Genomic DNA, 23,430 nt, shown 5'->3' on the forward strand with positions numbered 1-23,430 from the left:
TTTTTTAATTTACACTGACTTCTTATTTCCCTTCCCCTGCCTCTAGGCCCTATGAGAAAAAGGGAAAGCTAAGGATGCTGGAGCAGAACAATGGATTTCTCTTTCTCTTTCATGCAAGGGATCATGGGAAACACAATTCAGCAACCACCTCAACTCATTGACTCCGCCAACATCCGCCAAGAGGAGGCCTTTGATGGCAGCAGTGACATTGCTGAGGATGGGGGCCGGACGCCGTACGAGGCCGCGCTGCAGCAAGGCTTCCAGTACCCCACGCCCACGGCAGAGGAGCTGCCCCCCCTCACCAACGGGTATCCCCCGGCCATCAGCATGTACGAACCCCAAGCCAAATACCAGACGTACGCTCAGTATCCCAATGGATCGGCCAATGGCTTTGGAACAGTCAGGAACTTCAGTCCCCCGGAGTATTACCAAATGGAGAACTCTAACGCGAGGCCGCATGAAGTTCTGGAAAAACCTTCCCCTCCCCAGCCGCCACCTCCACCACCACCTTCAGCTCCACAAGTGGGGATTCCAAAGAAGACTGGCTCACCAGAGATCAAACTCAAAATAACCAAAACTATCCAGAACGGCAGGGAATTGTTTGAGTCCTCCCTGTGTGGGGACCTGTTGAATGAAGTCCAAGCGAGGGAGTACGCTAAGGCAAAACATGAAGGGAGGAAAGAGAAAAGGAAAAAAAGTAGCAAGCATGACTCTTCCCGATCGGAAGAGCGCAAGTCGCACAAAATTCCAAAATTAGAACCAGAGGAGCAAAATGTAAGTGGAATGGTAATTTCAGCCATCTGTACACCTGGTATTGTTGATGGAGAGCTTGTCCAGCAGGGTTTGTCCTTGTTCTGGCTGTGTGCGCTCTGAGTCACCAGGCTTTAGTTACTTGTCACAGCCTCAGGATGAGGTTGCCGGGAGCTGTGTCTGTAGGACAACACAATGCTGGTTAAAAGGCTCATATGAAAAATAAATTTTAGAAAGGGTCTTATTTATTACTGTTTTTTAAATATTATTTAGTGTTATAGCATGTTTAGAGTTTGCTGCACTCCGGCCAGTGTTGAAGATGGAACTTCTGGATAAAAGCTCACACGTTCCTAAAATTGCCTCTCAAAATAGTGCTGGATTGTTGAGTGGAAGGTCAGGTTACTTGGGGTATTCAGCAGTGAAATATTTAATTGGTCTTTGAAGGATATTTAAAATACTGTGATTTACAAAACCCAGGAGCTGTGTAGCATAGGTAGAACCAGTAAAAATGAGTATTCTAAATCAGCAGGGGAATGAGAAGTACCAGCTGACACAGCACATTTTGGAAAGATTTAGTATTGTTGTCTGTTCCCATTTATGTCAGATTTTGTATGATATTGTCCATATCCAGAGGATGTACATCAGGTGGTGTTAACTGAGATTCCGGGAAGCAAAGACCCAGATTACGTTGCTGCCCCCTCATTCTTTTTCTTTCAGTTTCATAAGCCACTCTAGTACTTCTGTTTCCTTTTCTCATGCTTGTTACTGCCGCCTCTGTGGTGCTGGTTTCTGCCTCTCCCAGTTGAGAGAATGGGTGGCAGAGAGGCTGGTAAGTGCCAGGAATGGGGAAGTTGCTGTATCTGGCCAGGACAGAAATTGCCCAGTGCAGGCTGGGCTGGGCTGTTACAGAATGTAGCTGGGCTTCTTGTAAAGTCTGTGAAAGCCCTTGGTGCTTTCAGGGAGAAGATCCTGTCCTGCAGGGATCAGCTCTGATCTAGTAGAGTGGGTTCTGTGCCCCATGGAGGTGCTGTTGGAGCCCCTGTGAGGTGGCTGTAGGAGCTGCTGTGTCCTGCTGGCACTCCCTGAGCAGTGTCTCCCTTGCACTGTACCAACTTTCTGGCCTCTTCTCCAGACTCCATCACCCCCACATCAGGCTGTCAGTTTGTTTCCCCTCTTACCAGTGACTCCTGTTCTGCTCCTGAAGCTTCAGATCTGCCTGTCCCTCTGGCTCTGTTACCTGCTTACCGCGAGAATGGAATCTTCTGTCTCTCACAGACTGAACTAAAACCTTGCATCTTGAATTCCAAGTTCCTAGTCGTATGTGTCATCTAGAGTTCACCAGAAATGTTGGTCTTGCTGTTGTCCTCCTTGTTGCTTCCATTTCCCTTTCTAAAGGTGGTGTTGCAATTAATGTTTCGTGTTACCCAGCCCTGTTTCAGACACGGCCTGCTCTGACAGGAACAGCATTTTGTGCTGGTGGTTTTCGGTATGAGTTTGCCAGGGCAGTCTCAGGTCCATCCTCCCATCGCTTTGCCTTCCTCTGCACAATTTCATCTTCATGTGTGTTCATCATGTACGCTTTTGTCATCTTCAGTGTTAATGGTGTGAGACTTGTGACTTGGGATCGTCTTCATAGGAACAAACAACTTTTTGTACAACTATGCTTGTTTTATAGTTTTACACTCAACAAGGCTGTGGCAAGTCGGATGATCTGCTAGTTGTTCCTTGTTCTGGCACTGTAATCTCAGTGGGAATCCACTGACTATGAGGGTATGCCCATACTGGAGAGCCTGATTTGAAGTTGAAATGTTGTGAATACACGGATGAACGTCAAGCTCTGAATCCTTGTTTTAAGAATCAGCCTCTCTGCTCGGTAGTTATGTTCTGTGAGGAACTGGGAGTTTGCAGTGTGTGAACTCAGCTTGACTCTTCTGGCAGAGGGGAGGTTTCACTAACTCCCTGTAGTGAAGGAAAGGCAGGAATCAGTGCTGTGCTTCCTGCAGTACAGGGAGGAAGGATTTCTGCACAGCAGATAGCAATGTGATCAGTCTTAAATGGTGGTTATGTACACAGCTCCAAATGAGACACTGGGCCATGCCCCCCCTGACCTGAGCTGCTCTGTCCCTTTCCTTGTGTCCCCGGCTCTCTGGAGCACACAGCATGGACTGATGTGGGGTCTGTGCTTGGAGTGGCCTGCAAATAATGGGGATTGTCTGCATTATTAGTTTCTCACTGCTTGTGTCTGACGGCTCCTTTTGCTGCTCTTTGAGTCCTTTGACTTCAGACTTCTCTGCTGCAGGAAAAGCAAGTGTGTGGGATCTGTCTCCTGAGATAGTTCCCAGCCAACCCTTATCTCAGCCCGTCCCCTCACACTGTCTGGCATGGCCACCCCACGTCAGTGTCAGCTTCTGGTTGGGGCTGATTCTGCTCTGTGTTCCAGACATGTTTGATCCTCCAAATATATTTGTCAACTCTGTGCAATTTAACATCGATTTTACAATGATCATGTTGTGTATTTAACATGATTTATGTACTGCTGTTCTTGCAGATAACTGGTGTACAGTGAGACTCACCGCATTACTATGGATAGCCTCACATGGGGTTCTCTGGTTTTTGGAAATTGTGTATTATTTTAGGTGGAAAGTTATTTGGATTCACTGTTTCTAAATGTATGTTCTTCTGTCACCTGTTACAGGAGAACGTAGTTATAGTCAGGTGTGATCGTAATGTAAATAGCGTAGGGGAAACCAGGTATTTCTTTATTGTGATGTTACTATGTTAATTGAGTACAAGGAGCAGTCATATTCCTGTTTTCTGGGTTCTTGGTTGCCTTTCTCTGTGAATTATTTTTTTCTGCCTGGTTTCACTATTGTCTTCTGTTGTTTTACTGTCCCCTTACCTTGTTTGTGTTTGTTTTCCTTTTTTCTCTTCATTGTTACCCATTTCCTAGAGACCAAACGAGAGGCTTAGCACACTCTCTGAGAGACCAAGAGAAGATGCAGTGCTGGAAGAAGCCCCGGTTAGTACATACACCAATTAACACTTTTGGAACATACAGAATGTTACTATTTTTGGACTGTTTCTTCCATTGCTTCTTTTAATTTGTCTGATAAATCAGTTGTCATTTCTTTTAAACTCTTACTAATCATTACTGCATCAATGCATCTCTTATTGTACTGGATTTATTGCTTTATTTTATCCTAAAAGCATTATTTCTAATCAACTTAGGAAGCAGAATCATTTTGGGGGGGTGACAGTTGCTCTTTTGCATCTTGGTTTGTCAGTGATGTTACGTAAATCCCAGCTGTGTGCAGCTCCTTTCTGTCATGTTTCTGAGAAATGTTTTTCTCATCTTGGATTATCAAACCTCAGGGATATCTGAGAGAACAACAACAACAAGTCCCTGTGGATAGTGTGTCATCTCCAAGTGCTCTAAATCCTCTCCTGTGGCTTTAATCTGGTGTTTCCTTTGCAGGTCCAGCAGCTCTTGCCATCCCTTCCAACGCAGGTCACCCACGACGTCAAGTTCCAGGTTGGGGATCTCGTTTGGTCCAAGGTGGGGACGTACCCGTGGTGGCCTTGCATGGTGTCGTGTGATCCACAGCTTGACGTGCATACCAAAATTAATACAAGAGGTGAGGGAGGAAGCTCTTTGCCAGAGTGTCAGGTGTCTGTAGATGTTCCTTTATTAAAAATATCTTAGTTCTGAACTGCCTTTGCGGGGTGAATTCTGCTGTGTGTGTGCTGAGCAGGACAGTCCTGACTCACACAGAACTAGTACCTGGTACGTGACCTCTGCAGGTGGAACTGTGGGAATGGGCTTGTGCACAGGCGTTTCTGCTTTTCTCAAGTCAGTGTGAGAGTGTTTGGTGCGGGCAGGGTGTACTGAGCTTCCATCTTAAACTGTTCTGGATCTGGCCTGTTGTATTTCTGCACTTGAGCCAGGTACCTCCACTTGCAGGAATGGAGCGTTGGGGAGGAGGAAAGCGTAAGCTGAACAGGCAGGGCAGTGTTGATACAACTGCTGACTGGTGTTCTCCCTTTCAGGTGCCCGGGAATACCACGTCCAGTTCTTCAGCAACCAGCCGGAGCGGGCCTGGGTGCACGAGAAGCGCGTTCGGGAGTACCAAGGGCACAAACAATATGAGCAGTTACTGGCTGAGGCAGCCAAGCAAGCCAGCAACCACTCCGAAAAACAGAAGGTACAGGGGCACTGGGGGGATCATCTCTGTAAGGGAGATGCTCTGGGGCTGGTCTAGAACTCTGCAGGGCTTTACCCTGAGAAGGACTGGCTGCATCTTGCTGGCAGGGAATTCAGTGTCCACATTCAGTGTCAAAAATACCCTGTAAATGGAGAGCAGACTTCAATCTGCTGCCTGAGAGATGTAGAGACCCTCAGGATTGTGTTTTAAGTGCTGTAGTGGCAAAATCTTCAGTGTCTTCAACTGCTTGTCTTTGTCCCTTAAGATTCGCAAGCCCCGGCCGCAGAGGGAGCGAGCCCAGTGGGACATTGGCATTGCCCACGCCGAGAAGGCGCTGAAAATGACCCGGGAAGAGAGGATAGAACAGTACACCTTCATTTACGTAGACCAAGAGCCAGAGGAGGCTTTGGCCAAAGCCAAAAAGACTGCTGCTTCCAAATCGGAGGCCAAGAAGAACCGCCGGCCGAAGCCGGTGCCGAACGCGCAGCCGGAACACGCCAGCGTGGCGGCAGGGTCGTCACCTTCCAGCGCCGAGGCGCGGAGGCAGGGCCAGCGGAGGCAGTCCAGCGTGGAGGAGGAGGAGGCACCGCCCGTGAAAATCGCATGGAAAACAGCTGCAGCTAGGAAGTCCCTACCAGCTTCGATAACCATGCACAACTTGGATTTGCAAAAGTGTAACATGTCTCCAGTTGTTAAAATTGAACAGGTTTTTGCCCTTCAGAATGCTGCTGGGGATGGAAAACTCATCGATCAGTTTGTTTATTCCACCAAGGTACGTGCTTGGCACAGTGACCCCTCTTTTGCTCTTGAGTTATCCCGAGCCTGCCTTACTGGGGAGCTCGAACTGTGTCCACCAAGCTTTCACACCATCCATGTTCCTTTCATTGGAGAGATTAACAGACAGCTGTGACAACAGAACCTTTCAGTGCACTGAACCCCACTTTCAGTGCAGCTCTGGCAGTAGCTGTTTTGCTGGTGGCAGAGCAGCTCCCTACAGGTGGCCATATTTTTGTTTGTAACACATTAAAAATATTAAAGCTGTTTTAACTTCAGCTTCCTAGTTGAAATAATCCAAAAATTCGTGATAAAATCAGTGGTTTTGTGGGAAACAGATGACAAAATTGTTAATAATGTACTAAAAAGTAATAACTACATTTTGTGTAACAGACTTTTAAATTGAGTTCTGCCTCTGAGCTTCCTTCAGGTGCACAGCAGCTTCCCACAGTCAGTGTAAGGAAAAGGCTTAGGACTATTTCTCAGCCTCCTTCTTCTGCCTCTCTACCTGGAGAGTGTTTATTTCATCCTAAGCCCTATAGAGAAGGTAATGTTTAGAAAAGTCACTGGAATTGTTTTTTCCTTGTGTGTAAGGGGAGATCGAGAGGGGTGGAAAGTTCTGCAGGGAAGTAACTCCGTAGTAGATTAATCCTGTTTATGTGTTGGGTTGTTGATTGTTTCTGTTCTGAGATTCAGGGGCAGGTTTATTACCTGGTAGCAACACACATTTATATCAGGGGAAGACAATCTTTTCCTTTTTTCTTTTTAAGGGAGTTGGTAACAAAACAGAAATAAGCATCAAAGGACAAGAGAAACTTAATTCTTCATCAGCTCAGAGAAGTGAAAAAGCAGTGGTGCAAAACGTGTCCTCTCCTGAGACAACTTCTGGGGCAGCAGGTAGGGAAACTGCACTCCTGGTCTGAACCTGAGCCCTCAGCATGAAAATTCAAATACCAAACCCAGCATTTTCTCATTACTTAAAAATTATTATTAACATCTTTCTGTTTACATAATAATTATAGTGAGCATGGCTAATGTTACACATGCTGAGCCAACATACACAGCATGGCTGTGGGGTGGGATTGGTGGTTTGGCCTCTGCATCTTACAGCCTGAGCCAACATACTCGAGGGGTGATGTCCTGTGCAGAGCAGACAGCAAGTTGGTTTAGAAGACAACACAGTGGATGTGTGTTAGTAAGGTATTGCCATGGCTTTTGGCCCCAAATGTAAAATACAAGAACTGTCATGAAAGGAAAAGAGTCAGGAAGTGGCACATTTCAGTAGGGAATGTCTGATTCAGGATGGAAACTCCCTAGGCTTTGTTGTTGCGTTCTTGCATGGCCTGTTAAAGAACAGGGATTTTAAAAAAACCACTTTAACTAACTTCATCGACCAGGGGAGGTGGTGCTTGCCTTCTGAAGCTGTCTCAGGGGCCGCATCATAAAGCAGTGAGTTTTGAAGTATCAGGTCTGAGGGAAAAGAACCACTGAAGCAAATAATGGAACCTGGGCCTGAAATGGGAAAACCTTGAATGAGCTATTTGAATCTCATAATGTTGCCAGGCGTCACTTCTGCTTTAACTATCCATCTGTTTGATTATTTCTCCCTTTCCAAACATGAAATGAATGAGAACCAGAGTCAGAAATCTCAGTGGTCAGCATCCATGAGTCCTCTGCAAACGCATTTCAGGTTCTGTCCGTGTGCAGTGTTTAGGCAGGGTTATTTGATACGCTGGTTTATGGAGCGTGTTTGGGACTGCAGCACACAGGCCAGGTACTCCAGATTTCCTGGTGTGAATGAGGTTTCCCCTGCTGTTGGCAGTGGTGGTTCTTTCCAGCTGTGGTTGCTGTGGATACTTGAATTGCCTTGCAGCAGGAGAGGCCATCGCTGTTCTGCTTCTCTCACCTGGGGTCTAAAGGCTTCAGCTTCCCTATGGCTCCTCAAGACGTAGGGGGTGAGAATTCTGAGCCTCTCTTTTTTCGTTTTCTTAGGCTTTTTGGATACGTAACACTCCACCTGCTAACACCCTGTAAGTGCCTGAGCTTTCCTGCAGTGCACGCTCCAAACAGTCACTCTCAAAGCCATTTCCAAAGTCCAGTTATTGGTCCCCTCTTGTGGTACATAACTGCCAAGTCCTTTTTTCAAATGTAAGGTCACCGGAACTTCAGAATCCCTTTACGGTAAAGTATTTCCCAGGCTGAGCCTGGGAGTCCTTATTGATAACCTGCAGTTAGATTCACAGAATTCAATAATGCCGGGAAGATAATTCTGTTTGAAATCTGCTACTGCAAGAGCAGCCCTGAGAATCCCTGGTGCCTCTGGTCTGCAGACACTGAACTAGGACTTATCTCCAGCAAGGTGGAGGGCTGGTCCAACATCTGTCCTGAAACTTTGGATGAAAATATGCCTGAAGATAGGATAGGAGCATTGTGAAGGTGATGGCTGGATCCTTGGAGAGCGGGAAGAGGAGAACTGCCCGTTGCAGTGATCAGTGTTGCCGTCAGCCAACATTAGGCACTCCAGTTCTGGAGTTCTCTGATCCAGGGCTTGATCTTATTTCCTTCAGCAGGGCAGCACAAGGAGAAAATCCATTCTTGGTTTAAGTAACTGTTGGTCACATCTGCTCAAATTTACCTGAAGCTGGTTCAGGGGATTTTGGTCACACAGCAAAGTGACAAAAGATGTTGCCCAGCTCTGATGTGGAGACCCACTGCAGCTGTGGGAGTCCCTCAAGGGATGGGGCCTATTGGAACCAGAAGTTACACGTGGATGGACATGATGGATGTTGACCTGAGTCATTAACTTCTAAATTATTAATAACTAACTGCTATTATTCATTAATTAATGTGCTGTAAAAGTTTTTTCCCTTGAAGAACAACAATTTTTTCCCCTCAGAAATCCAATTATTGTAACATGATAACTTTTCCAGCTGGATAGTTCAGTTACTGAGACACTCCTGAGCCATGCAGCCATGGGAAAAATGCTCATCCAATGGATCAAGAGGAATTTTAATTTTTTTCTCCAAAGTCCTTTGCAAGGCTGTGTTTCAGTCTGGTTCAAGCCTGTGTGTGTCTCTAGATACGTGATCTCCTGACAAGACCAGGCAGGTTTACAGCTCCTAACAGTACATCTGGCTGGCACAGTCAGCTCCCAAATGTTTGCAGTTTTGCTTGGAAGAAAACAAAGTATTTCACAGTTGTGTCTTCTTAGGTGAAACCTCCCAGACTGAAAACCCAGAATAATGCTTCCCAGCAGGTGTTTGTAAATCCTTGGGTGCCAGTTTCCTGTCAGCTCTGAGTGTGTGCTTGTTCCAACAGCTGCCCATGGTGTTGAGTATCGTGTCCATGGTTCTCGATATGCCTGTTTGGGAGGTGCTGGAGCACAGAAAGGTCTTTTGATTTTGCCAGCCTTAGTTGCCAAAAACCCAGTAGCTCCCTCTTCTTCTGTTGAAATGTCACAATATCCTTCATTAATCTGAGTTTGTTTTGTATGGTAATACTTTAAAAACTTGTTTTTCACATTCATTAATGACGATAACACATCGTGGTCGATGCTTCTGTTTGCACTGAGGTTTTTCTTCACCTTGAAACCTTCAGGTGAGCATTGAGGTCTGGTGTGGCTGCAGGTGGTGCAGCGGGGGGCTGGCTGTAGTTGTGTGACAGAGGCCGTCACCCCACAGAGGGGGGCACAGAACTGGTGTTTTGGGGGAGATCCTGAAGCTGTGCTTTGCATCCGAAATTTCTAGTTTGTTTTTGTTCAAGGAGTTGGTTGTGGCTACCTTCCCAAAACACCAAAGATGGACTGTTTGGTTCAAAATTAACCAAGTGAAGACTGTGCCTGAGAGGTGTATTATGGATTGTGGAAATCTGTTTGCCCTAAGCTGAGGTCCAGCCTTTTGTTCCACTCTGTTCCTGGTGTCTGTTTTCTGAAGCTGATCTGTCTCTGGAATCAGAATGTGTGTCTGCAGCCACAGCACCAGCTGGTCAATAGCTTGGAACTGAATTTAAAAATAAAACATTCAAAAGAGGACAAAGTCTTGGTTTCATTCCTTTACCTGTTGGTTTGGTGTTGCACATCTTGGTGTTCCTCAGAAATACAAGGAATCATGTAATGGAAACCTTTTTCCTTCTTCAGGTTCTGTAGAAAAGAAGCAACAGAGAAGATCGATTCGAACCCGCTCCGAGTCTGAGAAATCCACCGAAGTTGTGCCAAAGAAGAAGATCAAAAAGGAGCAGGTTGGCTTCCTCCATGTAGAGAGTTAAAATATATCGTATTCATAAATGTTGTGGCTTATATTGGTGCCTTTTTATTTTTCTCCATTTTTCCCCATCGGGTTTCGGTTTGGACTATCCTCCATGAAATCCCCCTGTCAATGCCATTGCTGTGACTCTGCTACTGGCATCTTCTCAGTATCAGTCAGGCTATGGAAGTGGGAACGCAGTGATGGATGACTCCTAATGAACCTGCCATGTTTCCTTTGAGATTTCTGTTCTGAGCAAAATGGGTTTGTTTCAGTGATTTCTCTTGGATGGAATTGCCACCAGGTTCCTTCCTTTGGCTCTTGATTTAGCTGCTGGTTTGTGTTGAGGTTTTGTTTTTCAAATGAAGTTAGAGTGATTAATTTGACCACTTCTGAAAATGGACTTCAAGGATGATTTCACTTAAAGATGAATAGTCAGACTTTCATGTTGGCAGACATCAGCAAAACAGTTCTGGGATATACCATTTTTTCCTGAAATAGTTCTAACGTGTACAGGGCATTCCTTTAATCTGGATGTCAGATAGACAAATGTTGTTGCTTTAAAAAAAAATTAATGATAAGAAATTTCTGCGTGGAAATGAGTAGCAGAGTGCAGTGGATGGACAGAAATATTAAAACCTGCATACACTTTTAACAAGTTTGTCAAAGTTGTTGGTTCTTCTCCTTGCATGGTTGATTTTTCCTTCAAGGGCCTCTGTCTGAAAGCTGAGAATTTTATATAAATGTTTCATAGTTTAGCTTTTCCCAATGAGAATTTTTAAAGAGGGACAGTCAGGATGAAGATTTATATGGGAAGGGGAAAAAATATTTTTATCTCTTTAATTTATTCTTTGCCCTTTGCGCTTTGTTTTGCACTTCCTTCACTTCAGAGACTGAAAGTGAACCCACTTCCTTTTTCTGGGTGTTTTTTCCTTATTTTTCCTTTGATGCTGCAGCATTTCTGCACTGCTGTGCAGCAGAGGGGTGCTCCAGCTCGAGGCAGTTTCTTGCTGAAACTTTAAAGCGTTTTAAATATTGGGTGTGTGACACCCGATGTGGTCCGTGGAGCCTCTTGGCATGAGGTGTTGCAGCCTCCCCTGTTCAAAAGAGTTATTTTATGTTTGTAAAGGTTTCTTAATTTAACAAAGGTATAAGAACCAACAAGATGAACTTCATGGATGCCAGGTGGCTTCATGTGCTTCTCTTACCTGGCTGACTCAGTCTGTGGACATTAATTAAAGTGCTTTTCTCAGGAGAAGTATCTGACGAGAGTGAAACCCAGGGGCACTGTAATGCTCAAAACCTTGAATGTATTAAGTTATATTTAAAAAAAAAAAATCTTACTAACTTCTTACAATTATGCAACAATATTTGTTACCCAAAGTCAAGTTTTCTTGATTCCCCAGTTAGTCTGCAACAACTTGGTATAAAATTATAACTGGAACGAGTACAATTAATGGGAAAAACAAAATGTTGATGCTACTGTTACAGTGACTAGTGGAGAAATAAAAGTGATTGTTTAGATTTTATATTTGTATTACAAAATGTATCCTATACAAATCCTTCTACTGTATGTTTTTACCTATTGTACAACAAAATAAAATATTTTTTAAAAAAATTATAGAATAATCCTTAAATATTTACTAAATGTGTTTCTCCATGCATATGTAACCCCATTGCAAAGAAATAACTTGTAATTCTTAACCTTAAAAACAGGATGTTAGGCAACAGCTTTCTTCCGTAAATATTACCCTGTCACCAAATTCCCACATCTTCCATGTATGTTGGCAGAACAGTTCCTAAACTTCTCCATAGGGTCAAGGACTGGAAGTGCTTTTGCAAGATTGTAAGCTTGTACCTTTGTCTGCTGAAGTGCCTGTGCCCTCGAGTTCCAGCTGTGTAGAGCCCTGCACCACGGCACCCGGGGGGGCCCGTGCAGAGCTCTAGACGGGGAGGAAGGGCTCCAGGAGCTCCAGGGAATGCTGCTGGGAGCACCCGAGTGGCCCCGCACTGTGTCTCACTAGCCCAGTGTCACCCCTGCCCAGGGGAACGTGTGCTCACACAGGTGTGGGGTTTGCACAGCATCAGGGGTGGCTGCCCAAAGGCCCCCGCTCCTGCCTGCTGGACACGGATGCAGCGCTCCCGTCACCTTCATGCCCACAGGGAGAGAGTGCAAGGACCCGGCTGGTGCCCCGTGGCTGCCACGGCTCCGGGCACCAGCGTAGGCAGGAGTGAAGCCAGCGGGATGCGGAGGCTCGGGCTGAGGAGGGGATGGCAGCTCCCGCCCGAATTCTAACCCCTTGAACTGACCTGTTTGCTTTTTGGTACTAGGGAGAAACTTTCCTCTGGTGTTAACTGTGGATTTTCCTTTCAAACAGGTTGAAACGGTTCCACTGGCAGCAGTGAAGACGGGGTTGCAGAAAGGTGAGTGGCAGGTGAAAGTGAACTCAACTGAACTTGGTGGCTCATCACCCTTGGGCAGCAGCTTTGTTCCATGTGAGCCACAGGGTTGGTGCTCTGTGGGGCTAAGCTGGACTTGCCTGGGGATGGGCTGTGTTTGGGGTTCTGGTCCTTGTGCATTGCTGAGGCAAGGATGGTGTTTGTTCATATGCTGTAAGCAGCTAAGTCCTTCTGGGCATTTCTTAAAAGTCTCTGCTTAGCCAAAGTTAAAGATGGATGGTGACGAGGAAATCTCCTAAGGACTTATCCTCCCTTAGAGACAATTTATTACTTTCCTGCACTGTGTTGCCATGTTAAGAAGTTTGTCAAAAACTCTGCCTAAGCTGGTTTTCAGTTAATGAGTTTCAGGGAGAATTCAACTAGTAACAAAACTGCAAACTGAAAATTAAGGCAGATAATGTAATCCAGGCTCTCATCTTTCTTTCCTCTATTAATTTTAAGCAAAAAGTTGAGAACATATATTAAAGCTAATTTTAGCATGTTGTGTTAAGGTGCCAGTGAGATTTCAGACTCCTGTAAACCCTTAAAGAAGAGAAGTCGTGCCTCCACGGACATGGAACTGACCAGCTCAGCCTACAGGGACACGTCTGACTCTGATTCCAGAGGACTCAATGATTTACAGGTAAAGGTGTGTTGGTTCTCACAGGGACCTGATTAAGCTGTCAGTGTACAAGATGCTTTTCAGTTGATTATTGCTAAATATATGAACACTTTTCTACACATTTTGAGTCTTTTATTGTCTGAAAACATAAAGTCCAGTCTTTTTCCTTCTAATCCCCTCCATGGGTTTGTTATGCAAATACAATGTTTACTTACAAATTTTCCTGCTACTTTGTCTGGCAAAGCATTGGTTTAGATTATGGTTTGCTCTGTGGAAGGTTTGAAATTTTTGGAGAATTGGGAAATGCTGCTGTATCTGGTGTAACTCCAAGGAGTGTCTGGAAAAGTAAGAGAGCTCCTTATGGTGTTTGGCTTGTGCAGGTGAAATATATCAAGAAGGCAGCACTTGTGTCATCCCAGTGAAGTTCAGCACCTTTCCAGGAGGACCTTTGTGTCTCTTGACCTACCAAATGGTCTTTTGATCAACAGTGACAGAAATACTTTTCCCAGTGTGGTTGTCCTTTGGAATTGTCTGGTTTGAGTGCCGTGGATTTTTCCTGTTTGTAGGGCAGTTTTGGGAAGCGTTCAGACAGCCCCTCAGCCACTGCCGACGCCGATGCCTCGGATGTGCAGTCGGTGGACTCCAGCCTGTCCAGGAGAGGAACTGGAACAAGTAAAAAAGACACTGTTTGTCAGGTAACTGGTGATACCTGAAGTGATGGATACTAAATATCTATCCCCTGTTTCTGTTAGTTCTCTTAATTTGACCTCAGATAAAATACCCAGTCTTTTAGGAGTTTTTATGCTCTGGAAATGATTCATGTTAAATGATTCCTAAGCCCTCCTGCAGGCCAGAAAGCTCAGCAGCTGGAAGGTGGTGTCTAATCTATACCTGCCAGCATCAGTAGAAAAATAAATGTCATTTTCTGCTCCATTTGAAGATTCCAGATGGTTGATCGGGATAGGGCAGAGTGAGAATTTTTCAGTATTTTGAAAAAAAAAATCCTGGAATCTTCTGGCCAGTTTCCTGGTTGACAGTAAAGGACCTGAAGAGCAAGAGCAGCTTGTTCCCTGAGAAATGGAGGAGTGCAGGTGGATGCTGTAGTGCCTTTCCTGGCTCTGTCCTGGCTCACACTGGTACCCCAGAGCAGGGTGCGGGGAGTGCTGGGGTTGTCTTCGGCCCGGAGACTTGCCAGGTTCAGTTCTCTTGCCTTACCCTAATTCTGAAGCAATTCCAGGCAGTTCCTCTTGTTACCACCTGGCAGTCACTGGCATTTTGGGGTGCCCCGTTCCCTGCTGAGCCCTCTGCCTGTTGCAGATCTGCGAGAGCACTGGCGAGTCGCTGCTGGCCTGCGAGGGCGAGTGCTGCAGCGTGTTCCACCTGGAGTGTCTCGGCCTGAAGGCCATGCCTGAGGAAAAGTTCATCTGCACCGAGTGTAAGAATGGTGAGTGTGTTCCTGTGCCTGGAAAACTGGGAGGGATTTCCCCCTTTGCTCAGGAGCCACATTCTGGTCAGATGGTGCTTTCCAAGAGTTTGTGAGTAAGTTGGGGTTATTTCACTACTTTTTTAACCTCTGAGACTAAATTCTCATTTTCCATTTAGCAAGTGCCTCATAAGAAAAAAAGTAATGAACTGCTTAGGGTTTTACTTGGAATAAGAGATTTTTATGTGAGCAACAGCTCCAATGTTATTGTGGATCACAGTAACCAGCGTGCCTGTTGGATGGGAAGAATCCTGTATTGCTCGCAGTCTGTTGGCTTCAGAATTTGTTTGGACAATATCTGTATCTCAGAGTTGGCTTTTACGATCGGGATTCCTTATTCCTTCTTTTACAAGGAGAGCACACGTGCTTTTCCTGCAAGCTCCCTGGCAAAGATGTGAAGCGCTGCTCCGTCAGCACCTGCGGGAAGTTCTACCACGAGGCCTGTGTGCGCAAGTTTGCCACGGCCCTGTTCGAGTCCCGGGGCTTCCGCTGCCCGCAGCACTGCTGCACTGCCTGCTCCATGGACAAGGACATGCATAAAGCCAGCAAAGGTGAGGGCAGCTGCTCTGAGCAGGGAGGAGGCTCAACGGCATCATCACAGTAACAATTCATCCAGTTCCACTCTCTGTAACACACTACGCAGCAAGGAACGAGGGTTTCCTCCTCAGTGAGGTCGTCAACTGAAATATCTCATGGGTGGGAAGCAGCTGGCACCTTGACACTGTGCAGTGTACCTGGATCCACACACCTGGTCAGCTCTTGGTGCTGGGTTTAGTGGAAGCCAAGGGTTCATAGTACGAGGCCAGATAGTTTGTAATGGCCTTGTGAACAATTATTTTTCAAGGAAAAAGAAATGAAGTTCTCTTTTAGAAATGAACCAAAATGTTTAAACCAAACAAATAGACTGTAGAATGGAAATTTTTCTTAACAATTTTAAAGTGAAAGTTAAGGGGTAATATTTGTGAAACTTTCCTTAGAAAAAAGATGTAGGTGTTTCTTTTCTTAACCCAGTACTGCCATTGGGATAGACCCAGCCTTGCCTTTGCCTCTGGGGAAGTCTGCCCTATCCTGACCCGAGCATTGGTTGTCCTTGATGGTCTTGGAGGTCTTTTCCAACCCAAATGATGCTGTGCCCCTGGGTGACGTGTGCCTTTCGCTGTGTTCTGTTGAGCAGGTCGCATGGCGAGATGTCTGCGCTGCCCCGTTGCCTATCACTCGGGAGACGGCTGCATCGCTGCAGGAAGCTTGTTTGTGTCATCCCACATCCTCATCTGTAGTAACCATTCCAAAAGGACTCACTCCTCATCTGCTGTAAATGTAGGCTTTTGTTTCGTTTGTGCAAGAGGTGAGACACTTGGTTTTTCCCTGTTTTGTAGTTCTGTTGTCACTTGTGCAGTTTAGTGATAAAAATAGTGTTTCATGAGGAACTCCTCCCTTAGGGCTTGCTGGGATTAAATGCTGCCTGGGATTTTTTATCTAGTTTAATTTAATTTAATTTAATTTTATTTTATTTTGGTCAGCAGTCCTCATGAGATTCCACTTGCTGTGTTGGTCCATAACATTTAATAGCCAGAAGCAGCAATAGGCACTCAGGCTGGCTTGTTCTGCCAGTAGGGAAAAACAGATCCCAATCCCCCAATTCCAGCCTTTGCATGCTGAGAATGGCTGCTGTGTTATTAATCACTGTATTAAGCAGACTTATATGGGGATTCTTCCACTACTACAAACTTAAAACTGTTTAAGTTTTAAGGCTAAAAGGTGGGATTTATTCATGAACTAGAAAAACTCAGTTTATAATTGCCATCACATTTGAGAACTTTGAAAGAAAACCTTCAGCGGTACTGTATGAGCAAGTTTCATGCTGGGCTTTTCCATATGTCAAAGTTCTCTTTTTTTTCTTTTTCTTTTTAACTTTTTTTTTTTCCCCACTTGTTACTTTTATGGCTCGTCAGTCACCAGGGTTCTGCCAGAGAGCAGCTTAAAAAAATGTTGGTGCAGCAGCTGCTTTGGTCTCAAGATTCAAAAGTACCATTATTCTTAGGCATTGGAATAACATTAATATGTAGCTTCTACAGAATCCCAGCAGTTTATACTGGATGTGTTCTCTTCAGCAGTTCTGTGAGTCACTAATAGGGAAATGAAAGTGAACTGGATCCTGAAGTTTTGTTTTCACTTGGTGTTCATTCAGGTGGAAGTTTAGTTTGCCTTGACTTGGCAAGAGCAGAGTAATAATTACAGATCTCAGAATGGCAAGAAATGCGGAAGGAAATTTTCATGCTTTTTTTTTTTCCATTTTACATTTCTTTAGTAATTCTCTTTATACCTGAATCTGGCTCCATCAGAGATGAAACTGCATGAGTCTGTATTTTCTCCTGGCAATCTAAATAACCTCTTGAGCCCTGGCAGATGGAATTCCCTGTCCTGCGTATTCCCCAGATCTTAATTAGGAGAACTTGAACAGTTACAAACCACTGCCACTGCTTGAATCCTCCGTGTCTTGGAGCAACTCTGGACTTGTTCATCTAGAACATTCTTGTGGGCCTTGTTTCTGCCAGGCCTGGCTGGAATCGGGAGCCAGAGTGCTGAGGACAGTACCTGGGGCTGGAGCACTGAGCACCTGCTCAGAAAGAAATGGGGAACTGAATGCTTTAGAAATCCTCAGGCACTTCTATGAGAATGGTTATTTAATTAGTGTTAGTCGCTATCAGAAGCAGAGACTTCATACTTAGATGCAGTTACTGAAGTGAGAAATGTAGATGAGAGACAATCTACAAAATATACAAACTTGCTTACAGTGAGGTACTTGAAATGTGAAATATTTAAAGGCTTCTTGTTCACCACCCTGCAGTACCCTCCAGTCAGCCTGTTACAGTTCACCTGATTCCATGTGTAGGTTCCCTTGTTCTAGGCATCCTCCCAGGGATGTGTGTCCAGATGGGCTGACCTCAGTCTTCTTACAGCAGTGTTTTAGCACCATCCAAGAGCTTCTCTACAGCCCTCAGCTATGTCCCTCAGGGAGAGAACTGGGGGCTCTCTTGGTAGCTCGTCTTTCCTGTTTCTTTGGGGCTTAGTTGCTCTGCTCTTCCCATGAGTTACTGGCCAAGCGCTTCTGCTCCGCAGCTCTGGGCTCTCACCTGGGCTGCCTGGCTCTCTGGAGTAACAAGGAAAAGCTCTTCTTGGTGCAGGACAGAGAATTGCCAAGGCCTGGTTTGGAATGGAGTTATGTAGGGAACAGAGTTCTGGACTGTTCTGGAGCAGCCCTGGGAGGGCTGGGTGGGGGAGCTTTGCCACCATGGCCTAGGGCAGAACCTGCATCTGTGCTTCCCCCTTGGTGCCTTGCAGAACACTGACCCCTCCTTGCTTTCCAGCACAACTATAGAAGCAAAACACTTCTGTAGGCAAGATCTCAGGGGTAGATTTGTAGTGAGTGGGACGGTGAGTTCTCATTCCCAGCGTCCGTTCTGTCTGTAGCCCCAGCTCAGAGCACGACCCTGCTGCAGTGACCATCACCCCGGGTCTGCAGAGGAGATTCCTTTTGCCCTGTGGGAAGGAGAGGGGATCCCACTGATTCAAACTTTTTTGCTTTTCTTGTGCTTGTCTATAAATGCACAAATGAAGGGTAAAAAGCCAATTGAAATTCCGCTTAGAAGCAGCTTATTTCATTGCAAGATTTTCTAGATAAGTTTGAGTCTCTCCAGCACAACCTCTTTGTTAGCGCAGAAACTTTGTCAGACTTTCCTTTTTCTTCATTTTATCCTTTTTTCATTCCCACATAATGCATTAGAGGTGTTCATTGGGTTTATTTGATTTTTCCTTCACGGAATCATGGGTAGTTTCATTGCAACTCATCTCTTTCTGTTTGTTTCGTATAGGGCTGGTAGTGCAGGACCATTCAGACCCCCTGTTCAGTTCCTATGCCTATAAGTCCCACTACCTACTGAATGAGTCAAATCGTGCTGAGTTGATGAAATTACCTATGATTCCTCCTCCTTCGTCAGCTTCCAAAAAGAAATGTGAGAAAGGTAACCAAAATAGTTTCTTTCTCTTTAATTTACTTTCGCTTTTTCTATTTTTTCTCTCTAAATCAACGGAGAAATGTCTGCTTGTCCCCACACTGACTGCTTTCAGTGACCTTCACTCATGGTTATTGTGAGCCTGTGTTCGTGTTGTTGGCAATTTTTTTTTTTTTTTTTTAATATAAAAGGGCTTAAAATAATTGCTGTCACTAAATTCTCCTTGGAAGAGATTTGGTCACTCTCTACCTGGCCTGGGCTGTTCCAGGTTCGGGGAGCTGTTTGCACAGCAATGTGAAGAGGAAGCAGATGGATCTCGATATTGTTGCAGTTCAGTATTTACCTGGATGATGTAAAACCACTTCTTAAACTGATTTGAAGCAGAGGGGGATGTGCTGCTTCGGATCTTGTGCGGATCCTGAGAGAAGAGAGGGCATTTGGGGCTGGACGAGGGTGGGTGCCGTGTCCTTCTGGAGGGTGCCAGAGGGGGAAGGCAGTGAGGTTTGGCCTCTGTGTGTCCCCACTAGTCCCTGGGCCTCGTGTCCCACCTCCACCACTGAGACAGCAGTGCCCCATCCCCATCCCCTCCCGTTGGGATGGGTCCTTGCCACAGCCGGGCTCTGACCCCGCAGGGACCCCGCAGCTCCGGACAGGGGTCACTTCCTGCTGCCGAGGGGGGCTGAGCCTCCCCAGATCCCTCCTGGGGCAATTCCTGCTGTCTGTGTGCAATGCTCAGATGTAATGTTTCATTCCCCACAGAAATTTGGTTCCCCAGGAGCGTTCAGAGCCGGTGCCCCATTGCCCAGCCCAAGTTAGGTCGCTTTGAGCGTTGTGACATCGATGGCTTGCAGTAGTCCTGTAATTCCTGAAAACAAGAATTATTTTGAGCCCTGTGCTTAGCTTGAGCCATATCTGCCTAATGCATCCCGAGAGCAATGTTGGGTTTTTTCTTGCTTAGCATTGACAGTTTTGTGTTTGATTTTGTTTGATTTTTGCATCTCTTGGCATTTTCTCATCTTGGATAATGTTTCAGTAATTTGTCTGTATTTCCTCTGAAATTACATTTGCAAAAAATACTTCAAAATTTCATTATGGGTTTGGGGAGCTCTGGAGGATCCATATGACTGTATTTTACTGGTTTTAGCAGAGGAAATACAGTGTTGGTCATGCAACTGGATTGTTTAAGGAATGCTCATTGTAACATGCAACAATCAATTAATGCAATGATATTCTGGGAAGTCTATAGGTGGACAAGATTTTCTGATAAAGGTTTGAAAAGTGATTATTCACACTTCTTTTGATACTGTGATTGAAAATTGGTTTGAATACTCTCAAGTCTCTCCCAGATTTTCCATCTGGGACACAAAATCTTGTTAATTTTTAAATATAGATACACATATAAGAACATATATATATATTTTATATACCTACATGTATAAAATATTACAGTATGTGTAATGTATCAAGTCATCTTATATGAGCTGCTTTGCTGAGGGTGGCTTAGAGCTGTGCTGTGGCTCTCCACGTGTAATAGATTGTCCAAAATGTGAGCCAACCAAAACAACTTTTGCCCAAATAAGTGTAAACTTCAGAAATTCATGTGAAGCCCAGTGCTGAGGTTCCCTCTGTGCACCAGGAATTGTCGGGATAGGGACAACTCATGTGTGTCTCATTCTGCTTTATGTACTGGGCTTATCCTGGTAAACTTTTTGTGGAATAAACACACTACAATTCTTTTTCCTGTCCTTGCAGCAGAAAAGTATTGATCAACCTATAGGCTGTGGGGTTGGTGCTCGCTAATGATTGCTGGGGATTCAGTCAGAGCAATGTTGATTGAAAAAGGATTCTTTAAAAATGCGGAGTTTTGTGGTTGCTTTGGCCATCACCAAAGAACTAAAAGCTGGCAGCACTGTTCCCAGCTGCAGTGCTTCCCTTGGGAATGGTGCTGCTCCTGCCAACTTACCTCGTGTTTAAGTCCTCAGCTGCTTTTTTGTCTGATACAGTTAAGAGTCCCAACTTAGGTTAAGCACTGCACAGTCCTTTTTAACCAACATTGTTAAGTTTGACTTGATCCCCTTCTTTTGCCATTTTTCTGTGGGGCAGTGGGAATCTCGAGTGGATGATTTTAAATGAATGTTGATTGCTGTGCATGGGGGGAGCAAATCCTGGCTTCTACAAACCAAGGCGGGCTTCTTTGTTTCAAGGTGGCAAACTGTTGTGCTGTGAGTCCTGCCCAGCTTCCTTCCACCCCGAGTGTCTCAGCATAGAAATGCCTGAGGGATGCTGGAATTGCAATGACTGTAAAGCTGGCAAGAAGCTGCGGTACAAGCAGATCGTTTGGGTCAAGCTTGGGAATTACAGGCAAGTTCACCTTTTGGGGGTTTTAATGCTTTGGATGTTTTCATGTACTCTGGAATTGCAGGAAGATAAAGCAGCTCAATCATCATGAACAAGAGTTAGAAATACAATAATTCCTCTGCTTGGTGTCAGGCACGGATGTCAACCTTGAAATGCAGCGCTCCTGCTTTTCCCAGGCAGTGCTGGGCTCTGGATTGCGCACACCTTTGCTCTGCAGAGGGTGATCACGATGTGGGAAAGGAGGGGCTGGCTCAGAGCCCAGCTGTCCTTGCTGGTGTTTGCTTTAGTCAGCTGCAGCAATAAAGGTGTTCACAGGTGGTCCTAGAAACCCACTCTCAGGCCACGGACATTCTTAGAAGGCTTTTCCAAAATTTGGAGTGAGAGCTTTGCTTGTGTTTTACATGGAGCTTCCCAGGTATTGCCAGCGGGAGCCTTGGCTGCGTGAGAAAGGAATTCATTTCCTTAAGAAAGGAAAACTGGCTTTTATTTCTCAATCCCATTAGGGAAACTGGGAAGCTCTGGTTTAGGGAACTTATATTCTTCTTTTTTCTCCTACTCTGCAGGTGGTGGCCAGCAGAGATCTGCAATCCCAGGTCTGTGCCTCTCAACATACAGGGCCTCAAACATGATATCGGGGACTTCCCAGTATTTTTCTTTGGTTCACATGACTACTATTGGGTACACCAGGGCAGAGTTTTCCCTTATGTTGAAGGAGATAAAAGCTTTGCTGAGGGGCAAACTAGTATTAACAAGACCTTCAAGAAAGGTAAAATCAAACAAAGTTTATAGTGGTTTATGACAAAAATTCCACGTGTTTGTGTCTCCATCACCACTTAACCTGCATGGGAATATTATGTGACTAGTGTTCTGTGTTCACGTGAACTCCAAGCATTGTGTTGATCCCTTGACTGCAGATAAAAATGTGTTTAAGTGCCTACTCATTGTGTGTTGTTGTGGGCCAGTTCAGTGCTTCCACAAACGGGGGAAATGTTAAGATTGGGCTCTGCTGCATGGGATCATTGTTCAGTATCTTGGTACCTGCTGAAAGTACCTGATGATAAATTCATGATAAATTGCATAACTGATTTTTAGCTTGTCTGTTTGATAATAGAGTTCTGTTCCTAGCCTTAAGAAAAATAAATTTAAATAGATACATGTACATGTTTGGTTAGCAGCAGCTGGGGCTGATTGCTTTCTGTTCTGAATTCTTTGCACAGCACTTGAAGAAGCAGCAAAGCGTTTCCAGGAACTGAAAGCACAAAGAGAAAGCAAAGAGGCATTGGAAATTGAAAGGAATTCAAGGAAACCTCCACCCTATAAACACATTAAAGTGAGTTGGCCTCTTTCTTTTTTATTTTCATTCTATGTATGAGGAAGTTGCCCTGTGCATGAGTAAGGATGCCTAGAGAAGGTGTGACTGCCCAGTCCCTGGCAGTGTTCAAGGATGGGTTGGATGGGGATTGGAGCAACCTGGTCTAGTGGAAGGTGTCCCTGCCCATGGAAGGGGTTGGGACTGGATGGTCTTTAAGGTCCCTTCCAACCCAAGCTGTTTTGTGATTGTAAGTTATGTACTTACACCAAGGTTTTCAACAATGGAAGCTTAAAGAAATTCATGCAAATCATTTTGCTGGTCTTCTCACGAATCTCTTGTTCTATTGTATAGTACGGTAAAACACAGGATAAAATAATATTTTTTGGTTTTGCCTTTTCATGTCAGTTGTTGACTCTGTGTTCCCGGTGCATTGTCTTCATCCTTTGTTCTCCCCCTTTGTTCCCCAGTCCAACAAGGTTATCGGGAAGGTTCAGATCCAGGTGGCCGACCTGTCCGAGATTCCCCGGTGTAACTGCAAGCCGTCGGACGAGAACCCGTGCGGGCTGGAGTCGGAGTGCCTCAACAGGATGCTGCAGTACGAGTGCCACCCCCAGGTGTGCCCAGCCGGGGAGCGCTGCCAGAACCAATGCTTCACCAAGAGGCTCTACCCCGACGCCGAGATCATCAAAACGGAGCGCCGCGGGTGGGGCCTCAGGACCAAAAGGAGCATTAAAAAGGTAGAGGGACCCAGGACAAGGCTGTGACAGCCGTCAGGGTGGGTCTAGGTGAAAACATTGCACTCTGTACCTCCAGTGAATGAATTGTGTTTTAACCCCTCAGCAGCTGCCTGGCTGCTCAGAGCAATGCCCAATGGTGACTCCTGTATTGAGGTGTTGGTCACGTCCCAGCTCTTCTGGTTTTCCTTAGAAAACACTATTGGCCTGGAGGACTGCTTTTAAACATGGGGTTTAGCCATTAATTTTATTAAATTTCAAATTGTCACTTTGTCCTCTTTGAAAGAAAGCAGGAAAATTGAAAGGGTTTTACAGACTTGACAGCTGTCTTGTGTATTGAATGCAGGAACAGGGCTGCCTTTTATTCTGCGTGGGTTTATTGCTTGGACAGCAAGTATGTGGTGCAGGTATTCACATTGTGCCTACTAGACCAGTAAAGTGTAACACTTTTTGTGATGATTAGAGCCTTTTTTATAAGAAATGCTTTTTTCTGTGCTGCTTC

The 23,430-nt window shown here is 45.2% G+C and overlaps 1 protein-coding gene across 4 annotated transcripts in view; it reads left to right on the forward strand.

Annotated features, from left to right (window-relative positions):
* NSD3 (nuclear receptor binding SET domain protein 3) overlaps positions 1 to 23,430 on the forward strand; it is a 36,499-nt gene that overhangs the window by 5,745 nt on the left and 7,324 nt on the right. Inside the window, exons 2-19 of one of the 4 annotated variants that reach the window (XM_039564306.1) lie at positions 47 to 774; positions 3,701 to 3,769; positions 4,226 to 4,385; positions 4,798 to 4,952; positions 5,218 to 5,724; positions 6,497 to 6,623; positions 9,862 to 9,962; positions 12,346 to 12,391; positions 12,919 to 13,049; positions 13,595 to 13,723; positions 14,346 to 14,472; positions 14,865 to 15,062; positions 15,686 to 15,856; positions 18,384 to 18,533; positions 20,729 to 20,885; positions 21,446 to 21,648; positions 22,100 to 22,212; positions 22,662 to 22,931. In XM_039564306.1, the coding sequence (XP_039420240.1) occupies positions 91 to 774; positions 3,701 to 3,769; positions 4,226 to 4,385; positions 4,798 to 4,952; positions 5,218 to 5,724; positions 6,497 to 6,623; positions 9,862 to 9,962; positions 12,346 to 12,391; positions 12,919 to 13,049; positions 13,595 to 13,723; positions 14,346 to 14,472; positions 14,865 to 15,062; positions 15,686 to 15,856; positions 18,384 to 18,533; positions 20,729 to 20,885; positions 21,446 to 21,648; positions 22,100 to 22,212; positions 22,662 to 22,931 (3,498 nt within the window). In that variant the 5' untranslated portion in view covers positions 47 to 90. Of the gene's footprint in view, positions 1 to 46; positions 775 to 3,700; positions 3,770 to 4,225; positions 4,386 to 4,797; positions 4,953 to 5,217; positions 5,725 to 6,496; positions 6,624 to 9,861; positions 9,963 to 12,345; positions 12,392 to 12,918; positions 13,050 to 13,594; positions 13,724 to 14,345; positions 14,473 to 14,864; positions 15,063 to 15,685; positions 15,857 to 18,383; positions 18,534 to 20,728; positions 20,886 to 21,445; positions 21,649 to 22,099; positions 22,213 to 22,661; positions 22,932 to 23,430 lie in introns of those variants that run through there. The other 3 variants (XM_039564308.1, XM_039564307.1, XM_039564309.1) reach the window with 3 other exon arrangements.

Source organism: Corvus cornix, chromosome 22 (genome assembly GCF_000738735.6).
Source record: "Corvus cornix cornix isolate S_Up_H32 chromosome 22, ASM73873v5, whole genome shotgun sequence".
Taxonomy (NCBI): Eukaryota; Metazoa; Chordata; class Aves; order Passeriformes; family Corvidae; genus Corvus; species Corvus cornix.